General features: G+C 44.5%; 1 protein-coding gene across 2 annotated transcripts in view; it reads left to right on the top strand.

Moving 5' to 3' along the window:
• The first annotated feature begins 1,264 nt into the window (after nucleotides 1–1,264).
• sgsm2 (small G protein signaling modulator 2) overlaps nucleotides 1,265–11,672 on the top strand; it is an 83,092-nt gene continuing 72,684 nt past the window's right edge. For both annotated transcript variants that reach the window (XM_069676532.1, XM_069676531.1), the window contains exon 1: nucleotides 1,265–1,474. In XM_069676532.1, the coding sequence (XP_069532633.1) occupies nucleotides 1,415–1,474 (60 nt within the window). In that variant the 5' untranslated portion in view covers nucleotides 1,265–1,414. The remainder of the gene's footprint in view (nucleotides 1,475–11,672) is intronic.

Raw genomic sequence — 11,672 nt, 5'->3', positions numbered from 1 at the left:
AAACGATCAATGAGCCAACAAGCCAGTAACAGTGAACACAAACAGATAATTAGATAATTACAGAATTCACTCCCTGAAAAAGCTGGAGCACAGACTTCTTGGATTAACTGTTACTATCGTAGTGTATAAATAATGGACGTAGCCACCGTGACATCGCCCAATGGTGTCTCGACTGCATAAATGAAGCCTCATGTTTGGGATTTGGCCGCCGCCATGTTGGTTTTCTGGAGCAAGAAGTGACCATAATTGGACGAGAGGGTGGTGCTGGAGAGGAGCGAGGGGTTGGCAAGTGGCAAGTCTTTTCCCATGGCTAATTCATTAGCTCATGAATAAAGTCGTTTAACGTCGTCTTTCCCACAGAGGAGACTATTTTGGTGGTGGTGATTGACTGCTGGTGTTTATTAATCAGACTAAAGAAGCAGCAGAATCGGGTGAACGACACGTACCAGGAAACTTAGAATACCCGGTCTTCTCATCACTACAGTAAACACTGAACAGGCTAACAAGCCAGGTATGACCAGCGCAGTATACCTGCCTCGTAGTGCAAATACATCAGTACAATAATACTAGAATTTAACTCACCAAAAAGCTGGAGCACAGGCTTCTTGCACGGACAAAATGTTTGATAAATCACAGAGAGAGAGAGATTATTTGTCTGATTTTTGCATGAAAAAATGAAAAAGCACCAACAACTGTCACGTACAGAGACCACACCCCTAATTAAACATAACCTGAAACCTGAATTCTCCCCATACAGTTGTCAAAAATAGAAAATGAGGCTCTATGGCGACTGACTCACTTTTGACCAAGCCTCAAGTGGCCACTCGAGGAACTGCAGTTTTTTTAGAACTTTGGCACTGGCTTAATTTCTCATTCCCGGAGGTTGTTGCTTGTGTCAGATCGAAACGAGCATGACATGACACTTAGTACTTGACACATTATGAAACATCGCCCCCTACTTGTTGTGGCAGTTATAAGCACTGTACCATCCAACCCCGGTCTCCCCTAAACCTGAGAGGATTATCACAACCGATCATTTCACACCTTCCACGCAGGAGAACATCAGCTCCCCTGCTGTAGCTCTTTTATTCTCGGTGGAGGACGAAGACGCTGCTAAAAATAACCTGCAGCTCTACAGGTTGGTGTGTTGGATGCTGAGAGGCTGCGGGCTGCAGGGCGGGGCGGGCTGGATGCTGGGAGGCTCTCTGAGATTTTCTCCATTGATCAGCGCGGGGAGGAGGGCGGACCCTGTGACGTTGCCGTCAGGCAGCTCGGCTGCGTCAGAGTCCAGCTGAGCGAAGGAAGAAGGAAACGAGGAATAAAAAGGAAAAGCAGGCTCAGAGGGAGCGGACGGACCGTGTCGTGCTCACCGCGGACAGACAGACAGGTTAAACACACAGACAGACAGGCGGACATGGAGGGCTCCACGGAGGAAGACTACAAAGAGAAATTATTATGGAACGTGAAACGAGAGGTAGGCGCTGTTTGACGGCCCGTCGAGCTGCAGATTTATATTGTTACTGAATTATTTTGTGTCATCATTCAGTGCAAACTCACCTCAGGAGGCTCCGACGTGTTGCATTTATATTCAGGCTTGTTTGTGCAGCGTTAGGCTGAAATTACTCTCTTTTTTTTAACGCAAGTTCACCTGAATGAAGCTGAATTCGTGCACATAGGCTGCACCTGATTTCAGTTTCTAAAGCGTTAACATGTCTTGTTTCCTTTATCCAGACTAATATATTTAGTATCTGGCTGTTCCATTCCCGCATTAAATCACTAAAGTAATATTCCTACATTATCTTATAGACTTGTATGCTCCTGCAATAAGTATACATTGAGTTTCGAGGTGTTTTTAACCTGCTAAAACACCTGTAATATTCCTACAATGCATTGCACAATCACAAAAATGTCCCTTGTATTATGTCCCAAGCTTGATATTTGCTATTTTCCATGAGATACAAGTATTGCTGCAACTAATGATTATTTCTCCTTATTGATTAATCTGCTAATTATTTGTACAATTAATTGTTTAATCCCTAAAATATCAGAAAGAGCCCAAAGAGAGGTCAAATCGGATCTTTGTCAAACCAACGGTCCAAATACCAAAGATTTTCATTTTAAAATAATAAGCTAATCTTTAAATGTTCTTTCGATCCATGAATCCATCCCTGAATAATCCAGCCCTGCAGGCAGACGTCTTCGGTTAAAGCGTCTGTCTGAATTGTTCCAGCTGAGCATCTTTCCTGCACAGGTTGTATCGTCGTCTGTCTCCACCAGCAGCTCAAACACAGCCACAGGCTTTTTGTTGCTGCTGATGAATCTCTCACGTCTCTCCTGTGAGGAATAAATCATTACTCCTTTAACCTCTCAGCCGGCTCCGCCACTGTAATCCTCCTGCTGCCTTCACCCTAAAATCCACAACCGGGGAGATTTCCCTGCTGCTGAAATGTCACAAGGCGGCTGAATGTGGAAAGGTGTGGCTCAGTGTGCGAGAGTGTAAATGTGAGTGTGTAGTTTCATCATTTTAATGAAGAGGAAAGGTCACGCTAAAAATATCAAGACCAAAATCTAGCCGGCAGTCAAACAGGAAGGAAAAGATTGCTTTTAGAGACCAATCAAACCTCATTCTCACTCCTTTTACTACAGAACACACTGAACACAATCAGGATCCAGAGGGAAATTGTGCTTAAACCATTGCATGTGGTTTAGTGAAGTGTTTGCACTGCAGCTGGATTTGGGTATTAGAAGTGTTCTGGTTTCTGTTTGTAGTCTGAGTAGTGCTGGCCGATCACGTATCGGCAGGTTTTGGTTGCATGCAAGAAAATAGAGAGTCCGTGTGGAGAGCAAAAGGGGGGAAACGCAATCCGCCATCCCGGCTCCATTTGATGATGATTTAGCTTTTTATTAATCCCAGTAAACAGATATCTGCATTCAAAGTGCAGCGAACAATCCATTCTTAGACGTCGTATCTCAACTCCAACTCCATTCTCGTTTCTCAAGATGCTAGCTGGACTGTAAACAATGCAGGGCACGGGAAAGGAAGTGCTCTTCCTTCGGTAAAGAGAATAAAATATAAAGATGGATGACGCGTCTCCACCTCCTCTCCTTGTACAAAAGTAAAACGAAAATCCCAGCGGAGCGGCCGCTGCCATCTTGCTTATTTGTATCCAGAGTGTGTGCAGTAGAGATCGGCTGGAGACACACCTTTACCTTGTGTCCTTGGCGTGTTGGAGCCCTCAGGTGTCCTTGGCGTGTTGGAGCCCTCAGGTGGGCTCAGTCTGCAGCAGAACAGCTTCTTGTGTCGGTCTGAAGCAGATCTTCACGCTGATGGAAACTTCAATGACTGTAGTGTTTGTGTTAGTTACGTCTCCTCTCGCCGTTCCTCCTCTACTCTGCTAATCGGGAACAGGACGCTGCAGGAGCCCCATTTGTCAACAGAGCTGTCAATCATGAGGCCACGCCCCCTTTTTATAGCATCAAATAACTAATTAAAAGTAAACTTGTCAGAAAAATGAACACTTGGACATAAATCAGCATGATGAGAACTAACTATAATGACAGAAACCATGTTTGAGAAAAATGTATTTGACGTGTATTTTGATTTAATAGTTTGACTCATGTCCCATCTGTTAACATGGAGGAGGCGGGCTTTATGGAGCTGTCATGTCGGCCATCTTTATGTGGAGTCTGCGCTAAAGGATTTTTCAAACAGGTGTATTGGAGAGAGAGAGAGAGAGATAGAGATAGAGAACAAGCCCAAAGAAGCAACTCCACTCGCGCCCTAGCTATCCCTTTAGGTCAGAGCAGGTGTTCTGTGTATTGCATGAATCTCTCTCTTGATATTTAAAATAATTCTGCTGATTTTCCTCCTTCAGTTTGATCTCTGAGGTCTTCATGTTGTTTAAAAAAGTCACTGAGTGAGCATCAGACCTCTTTTACAGCTGCTCATTCGCAGCAACACGGTTTTGATTAACAGCTGTTTTTGAGCCAGAACTATATGCAGAATGCACTGTAAGGATTCAGCTTGAATATCTAGGCACGTCACATATAGGTATGGCTCTTAAATAATTGAGTCATCTCGACGTCTGAAAGGCAGAAAATAACTTCAGTTCTCAGGATGTCTGCAGGAAGCAGGAAGCAGCGTCTCCTGCATACCGACCATGAGGGAAATAAGACCAACGTTGCATTCCGGGGTCAGTGGGCCATACGAGGCTGCTCTTGTGCTCCGGTTATTGTGACTCGTGCTGCGTTAGCATCAATTATTAATGTTTCCTGGTTGGTAACATTTTAGGAAAAGTACTGTGTGTGTCAGCCAGTCGTTCTGAAAGCTTCTGCAGCTTTCTGTGGAGTTGCATTTAAACTCTTCTTACATGCTGGTTATTTTTGGTGATACAATTTTGCCATTTGTTTCATGTTTCCGCTCCTTTTACTGTTACAAATCTCTGCATATATTGTGTTCAAGACGTTGACAAGTGGATGTAGTCTAATAAGTTTGTGTACTAATGTTCTGAAGCCTTTTGCTTGTCATTTTGACTGTCGCCATCTTGTTTTTTGAAGCCAGACGTGACCACATTTGGACGAGAGACTGCCCCTGGAGAGAAGCGAGCAATTAGCAAATGCTAAATTATTAGCTAATACTAGCATTAACGTGGTTAGCAAGGTCCATCTTTAAATCGTAACTGAGATATCAACTGGGATGCTGATTTTTGACTTTAAACAAGATCTACTTACTAAATCGATTAACAGCTGACTCCTCAAAGTGTGTTTTAGTACAAGGTAGCGACTTGTCAATCTCTGGAAGCGCCGGCCTAAGGGATCAGACAGAACACGGTTTAACAGCTGGGGCGGCTTTTTGTAGTTGTTTTCCATGAGAGGGAAGCTTTTTGCATTGCTGAGCGCCTCGCGTTTTTCCGCTCTGTGTGCCTCGCGTTTTTGGGGAAACGCTCTGAGCGCCTCGAGTTGAAAAAACTCAAAGCAGAAAAGCGCCCATCATATCACATCATAGCCGTTTTTTCTCATTGTCCAATCGGATGGATGTAGAGGCGGGCCTTCTGTCAGTTTACAATATGACGGTTAGGTTATTGACAGCTAATGATTCGGTGGTTGCCTTAACAACAGTAAAAAACAGAAAAGGCAGTGTGGCGCGCCTCGCGTTTCACAGCCTGCAAAACACGCTCTGTCTGATCAGGACCTTAATCATCCCCTGCTTCGACGTCTGTTTGACTCTAAACGGGAGCATCATTGATTAAATGAACATCGTGCTTTAATGAAGAAGACTCGAAACTAGAAATTGAGACCGTTAACTGGTTAGGAAAATGTTTACTGAGGGAATAAATCAAGACAGAAGTAGGACCATTTTCTCAGTCGGGTCGCCCTCTGCTGGCCATTTGAGAGAATACAGGTTTAAGGCATTTCCAACTGGCTTCTCTTAGATGCAGGGGGCTATTTTCACGTCCTACAGTCTAACGTTTAAAATCACAACAACTTAGTGGTTATGACCGGTGTTTATCCACGTACATGTTGTTATTCAGAACAGCTCAGGTTGTAGTTTCTGGAGACTCATGACGAACACGCCTGCACCTCTAAGCAGATCAATGCACCGTCACATGAATGTTGTTGCTTCACAGTCACATTGATCTGTTGTTTGCACATGCAGTTTGCCATCCAAAAAAAAGCTAAATTTTCCCCACTTTGTTCAGATACCAGATCCTAATTGTAGTGTTGTGTGTCTCCAGTATAAAAAATCAATGACCTCAGTTCATCCATGAGAAGCTCCTCGATGCCTCCTGACATTTTAAATAAACTGAGCCCATGGTTTGAGCGGCAGCTGCAGGTTTTAAAGCGCGCTGTCCCTTTAAGCCGCTCTCCGCTCTCTCAGCATTGCTTGGCAACTGAAAGCTTTAGCAGCTCCCCGAGAAGTTAAATTGCATCAGTTGGCGATTAATATCACAGCAGTGAGGCGCTCTGTCAGGTGGTTCTCCTCTCTGTGCCCACCTGCTGCACCAGGACCCTTTTGTGTTTGTACAGAGGCTCGTCGTTTAAAGATGATTAAAGGAGGAATCTATGCAAAGAGGAGATGTGTTAATTAATAAGCACAAGAAGTTTCTGAAGCTGTTATCTTTTTATATTTCCCCAAAGAATAGAAGTGTTGCATCCAAACCCTCCACCAGAAGGAGAAGCAGAGTTATTGTAGCTGTAAAGATAAGAAAGTCGTCTCTGTCCTCTGTCAGTGTCAGCATGTTCTCTCTCAGTCCCCCCTTTTTTATCCAATTGCAAACTTTATTTAACAATTCGGATCCTATTTCCTCCGTCATTTCGACTTTAAGCACCGCAATCGAGTCGTCAGTCACACTCAGGAGTGTGTTAAGAAAGCACCTCTCTCTGCAGAAGTACTGTTATTTGTGAGCCCGAGGTTTTAAAGCCCTGAGACAGATATGATGTGATGATTGAGAGGGAGCAGGGACCACAGTGATCCTGCAGTCTGAGCTGTAGTTTGTAAAACTGACAGGCTGGAGTTTAAATGACGGGACGAGAGAAGACACCATCACATTTATGTAGTTACAGTCTGCTCTCAGAGGTGTTTCCTTCCAACGTTGTGGGATTTCTTGGAGTGCAGATCTGGTTACTTTAGGCAGAACGAGTGTTTATCCACAGTTACAGTGCTGGATTAATCAGACCAGCAGGAGGATCTAATTGGCTGCAGGCTCAAGGATCATAATTCCCATCATTGACAGAGATTTGAGGTTTCTCCTGACACTGTCAGAGAAACCATAAGCTTTGGATTTAAAGGTTTATACTCGATATTTAGAGAAGAAAACTTTTTATTATTTATTTAATTTTATTTATTTTAACAGAGGAGCAAAAAGAAGAACAGAAAACAGACACACAACTACAACAAGAAAATAAACCTAATGACTACGAAGGGACTCAAAACGAGACAGAAACAGAGACACAAAATAACTACGTACAGACGATGGGGACGAGTACACGGCATTATTCGAGTTTTATTCGTCATTATTCAGCTAAAGTAGTTTAACTCAGTTTCATGCACCGTGTCAGCCGTGAGCAGGAGAAGTGATGTCTGGAAGTACATTGACAAAAAGATGACGCTAACGTGCTGCGCGAGATATGTGCTGTTAAACTATCACAGAAATACTAGTTTAATGTTTCACCACACGCGCTTAAAGCACAAGGAGAAGCCAGCGGAGACAGACAACAGGCAGTCTCACATCATATGCTAGCCCTGTTAGCACACGTTGTGATGATACCAGAGCGGAGGAGATTAGCCTGCTAATAACGGACATGGTGACTGGAGACATGCTCCCATTAAGTAGAAGGAGAAGGCTTCGTGAGCTGACGGCGTTTGTTGAGCCGGAGTACGAGCCACCATCACGCCGAACGACAGCAACCGGGAGGTCCGTGTCCGACGTATGTTTTTTTTTTTTTACGGTAAAAAATATGCGAGTACTCGAATAGTCGTTCATAAGGTAATTAGATTACTCGAATGAGATTACTGGAAATGCCCATCCTTAGTAGGGACACTGAACAACAACAAAGAGATATAACACAACTGATTTTTACAAAATGACCACCGAGACAAACAAAAGGACACAAAATGATGAGAAGAGAAACATAATGATCACAAAGAAACTCAAAACAACGACAAAGATAATGAAAGAGGCTAAAAATATTTATAAAAGGACGACAAATGAACTCCAAGTGACCTCAAAGAGAAACAAAAGGACTACAAAGACAAAATGACGATGTCAAAGAGACTATTAAAAACGTCAAATGCCCTTTGTTTGGAGTCGTGTTGTGCCTCTCTCCGTCTGGGTGTCTCTCCCGAGGCTTACACGATGTTGCACCTGGTCGTTCGCTTGAGACAAAAGTTCAGAAGTGCCCACTTTCTGTCGTTTGAGCTGCTGGTACAGGCGTGAACAGGTGGTAGAAGTTGCAGCCAGAGGCCTCGATTTTTCTAATACCATTTCCTTGTTTACGACACTGAGCTGCCTTTGTTGCCACACTGCAGCTCCCAGCGAAACAGCATTATGTTGCCTCTTGCCTGCAGAAATCTCCTCTCATTATACAGCAGAGTGTTGTGTAACTTGTTCCTCAGAAACAATCTGATTTTATGGCTGCTGCTCAGGGAGCCCGCTCTCTAAACTGCATCGATATCCGCTTTATTTCTGAGGCTGAAATGTATTTTTCGCTCTATTTCCTTGATGGTAAAAGCCGAGGAACTGATTCAACAGGTTTTGTGGCTTTTTAAAGAAGATAAATGAAACTTTAGGAGATAAATGTTTCATGTGTAAGCCGCAGATCAACAAGCAAAGACAAATTGATTCCACTAACTCTTCCTTCAGAGTCTGCCGTCTCCTCCTCCTCCTCTCTAAGGCATGAATAATTACCTCAATAATGGCCGTGTCTCTGCGGTGGCCTCACAACAGCTGATTAGGACGGAGCCACATCATAATGCAGCTCCTCAGACTGAACGGAGGAACAACAGCTGAATGTTCAAACGGCACTGAAAGGAACAGACCAGCGGATTCGATGTTTAAGCACATTTAGCTTCAAAAAATATGAAATGATGATCGGTTAGTTTCAGGAGTAAACAACACTTATACTCAATTTGTTGATGAGGTTATTATGTCACTTAAAACAGGATGAAAAAAGTGAGGCGGCAGGAGAGTGACTGCACTGATCTCTGAAGCAGCAGCTCAGCCCGCTGTCCCTCCTGACGCCATTTTTGATTATGCATACTTTAAAGGAAATAGAATACACAAAAGAAAATATGTGATGGATGACTTTATCCACATTCAATTGTATTCTAAAGTTATACAAATGAGCGTCAAGGGCAATCGCACTGCAACGGCCAAACGGTTTCCATTAGACGAAACGGGCTGCAGGGGCGCCGGCTTAGCTCCAGGTTTGATCGTGCGTCCCGTATGCAGAGGCTACAGTCCTCAATGCAGCGGCCCCGGGTTCGACTGTTGCCCTCGGCCTTTTGCCGCATTTTGTCCCCACTCTCTTTCCGACCCTATCCGCTGTCCTCTCACTCTTCATAAAGGCAAAAAAGGCCAAATAAGTAAATAAAAAAGAAGAAACGGGCTGCAGATACAAAAATTATGCAAAGTCAAAAACACATGCAAAAGTCCAAAACAAATGCAGTGACTGAAAAGTGCTGCAAACGACATGAACGCGCTGCAAATACAGAAACGATGCAAAGTCAAAACCACACAAACCCAGAAAACACATGCAGAGGTGCTCCAGGCCTGTTGGGGGCGCTCACTGAAACAGCTCAGAGCAAGAGCTAACCCCTCGATCCCACAGGATCCGAGTCTGTACCAGTCTGTACGTGGTGTTTTATTTTGAAATGATCGGATGCTCTATGCTGTTTTTGTGTCTGACTTCCTGTTTGGAACAATCTGCTCTGAAGTGGCCTCCGTCAAAAATAGACTCGGAGACGGATCCTGTGGAATTTGAGGTGTTTCTTCCGTTAGTTACGGATCTAAGTTAGCCGTGCAGCTAGCAGTGCTATCAGCGGACTCTGCCCGGTGCCAGGGCTCTGAGCACAGGAGTGTGGTGCTGCAGTGACCCTGTTTATACCTGTTATATTCCATGACGTTAGAGCTGCCTCACCTCCCTCGTTCTCCTGTCAGTAATAAACCTGTCACACCGAGCGCTCCCTTCACGTTCTGTTATTTGCAGGTAACTTTACCTCAGGTAACTTTCTGCTCTGGTTTGTAATCTCACGTAATCCTGAATTGTCCAAACTATCCTCCAGGATCAGACTGCGTTTTCTTTCCTACAGAGATTTTACATCTTATTGACAGGCAGTCGTCTGTTGTGGCCACAAGGACACTGTTGGTTCTCCGTTGTTTTCTGCTGCGGTCATTAACGTGCAGGGAAAAGCAAACATGTAACTGACAGTTTGTTAATGAGCTCTTCTCTCTGCTCCTCCCAGAACCCGTTAGCTTCAGGTTTCCCAGAAGGGTTTTAAACGTACTCAGCTCCTCTCAGCCGTGTGACACCGACTGTATGCTGTTGTTTCAGTGTCAGTCCTGGAAGGAGACGTTTGGTTCACTGCAGGAGAAGCTGTTCATTAAAGTCCTTCTTTTGGTTTAAAGTAAATTACGTCACATGTTGTTGTTCCCTGTCTGAAATATCAAACACATTGGCAGGATGTAGTTTCACCAGATAAACCTGAAGTTCGCCAGGTCGGTCTTTGGGCAGAAGGTCAGAAAGTCTCAAAAAACAAATATGTAGATTCGTTTACATGGACAACATTTTAAAAACCTTTTTTTGTGTTTCAGTTGTAAGTATATTTCATGCCTGCAACACTGAAGCTTTTGGGAAGGCTTTTTTAATGTCATTTATAAAGACTGTTGTAGGTGTCGTTGTATAGAGTTGCTCTCTAACCTGCGGGAGTTAGTAGCCTCTTTTACACCGCCAGTTCAAGACGGGATTATTACGCCTCTGTTACGTTCAACTGCTATGTAAAAACATACGAAGGCGGAATGGTGGGGCGAAAACGTTCCACCTCTGAGGCGTAACAGAGGTGAGACGGCGTCTGTGTAAACTGCAGAGCCGACAGGGCGAAATAAGAGCTGTGTGTGTGTATTTGAAGCACGTGCTGTTTGTTTTCACCTCGCGCACGTTTCGCTTCCACAACGCCAGAACGCTGTAAAAACACACACTGGGGCGGCGTTGCTTGGTCCAATGTAAAATGAAAAAGGCTGCATGACGGCGGAGCCTCGTGACGGTAAGGCTTGAGGTGGAACCGCAGTGTAAGAAGGGTTACTGAGACAAATAAGATGAAAGAAAATCTTTTCTTACTTTATCTGCACCAAACCCAACGACAAATAGTATATCTTAAGAAAAGTTACTAACAGTTTTTCCTGCGTAATCCTACAAGTGTCCAACGTGTTCTCATCCCCTGTCGTCAGACATGGACCTTTGGTCGTTGACTGTGTTTTGAGTCCCGTGCAGATGTACAAGAAAACATTTGTTTGGCGTCTGTTTCGAGGTACCCTTTGGTGAATGGCACACCAACAGGCACACCAACTAATTAGGAAAGTTTAGAAAACCCATCATGTTGTTGGTTTAAATATTCTCAATGTTCACAGTTTAGCAGCCTTCCAGTGTTTCTTTTTATCCCCCGACCTCCCACGTGCTGGACAGCTGGAGCACTTGCTCTGAGCGTCTAATTTTGCAGAGGATGTGTCCAAATTGGATCATGACTCTGTGATGTATATCCACCTCTTTTCCTCCATTTATCTGGTTGCAGTGGCAGCAGGCTAAGCAAGTTATTCGTCCCTCTCCCAGCTCCTCCTGGGTGATCCTGAGGCGTTCCCCAGTCAGGTGGGACATATACTCCCTCCAGCAGGCTCTGGGTCTGCCCTGGGGTCTCCTCCCAGTCGGACATGCCCGGAAAACCTCCACAGGGAGGCGCCCAGTAGGCATCCTAATCAGGTACCCGAACCACCTCAACTGGCTCCTCTAAATGCGAAGGAGTAGCGGCTCTCCCTCCGGATGTCTGAGCTCCGTCTCTCCTCCTATCTCTAAGGCTGAGCCCAGACACCCTGCAGAGGAACCTCATTTCACCTGCTTGTATCCGTAACCTCATTGTTTTGGTCACTACTCAAAGCTCATGACCACAGGTGAGAGCTGGA

Source organism: Semicossyphus pulcher, unplaced genomic scaffold (assembly GCF_022749685.1).
Source record: "Semicossyphus pulcher isolate SPU_LCO1_2020_fin unplaced genomic scaffold, fSemPul1.0.p SCAF_26, whole genome shotgun sequence".
In the NCBI taxonomy this organism is placed as follows: domain Eukaryota; kingdom Metazoa; phylum Chordata; class Actinopteri; order Labriformes; family Labridae; genus Semicossyphus; species Semicossyphus pulcher.
Note: the sequence above shows the minus strand (reverse complement) of the source record. Positions and strands in the feature narration are given on the sequence as shown.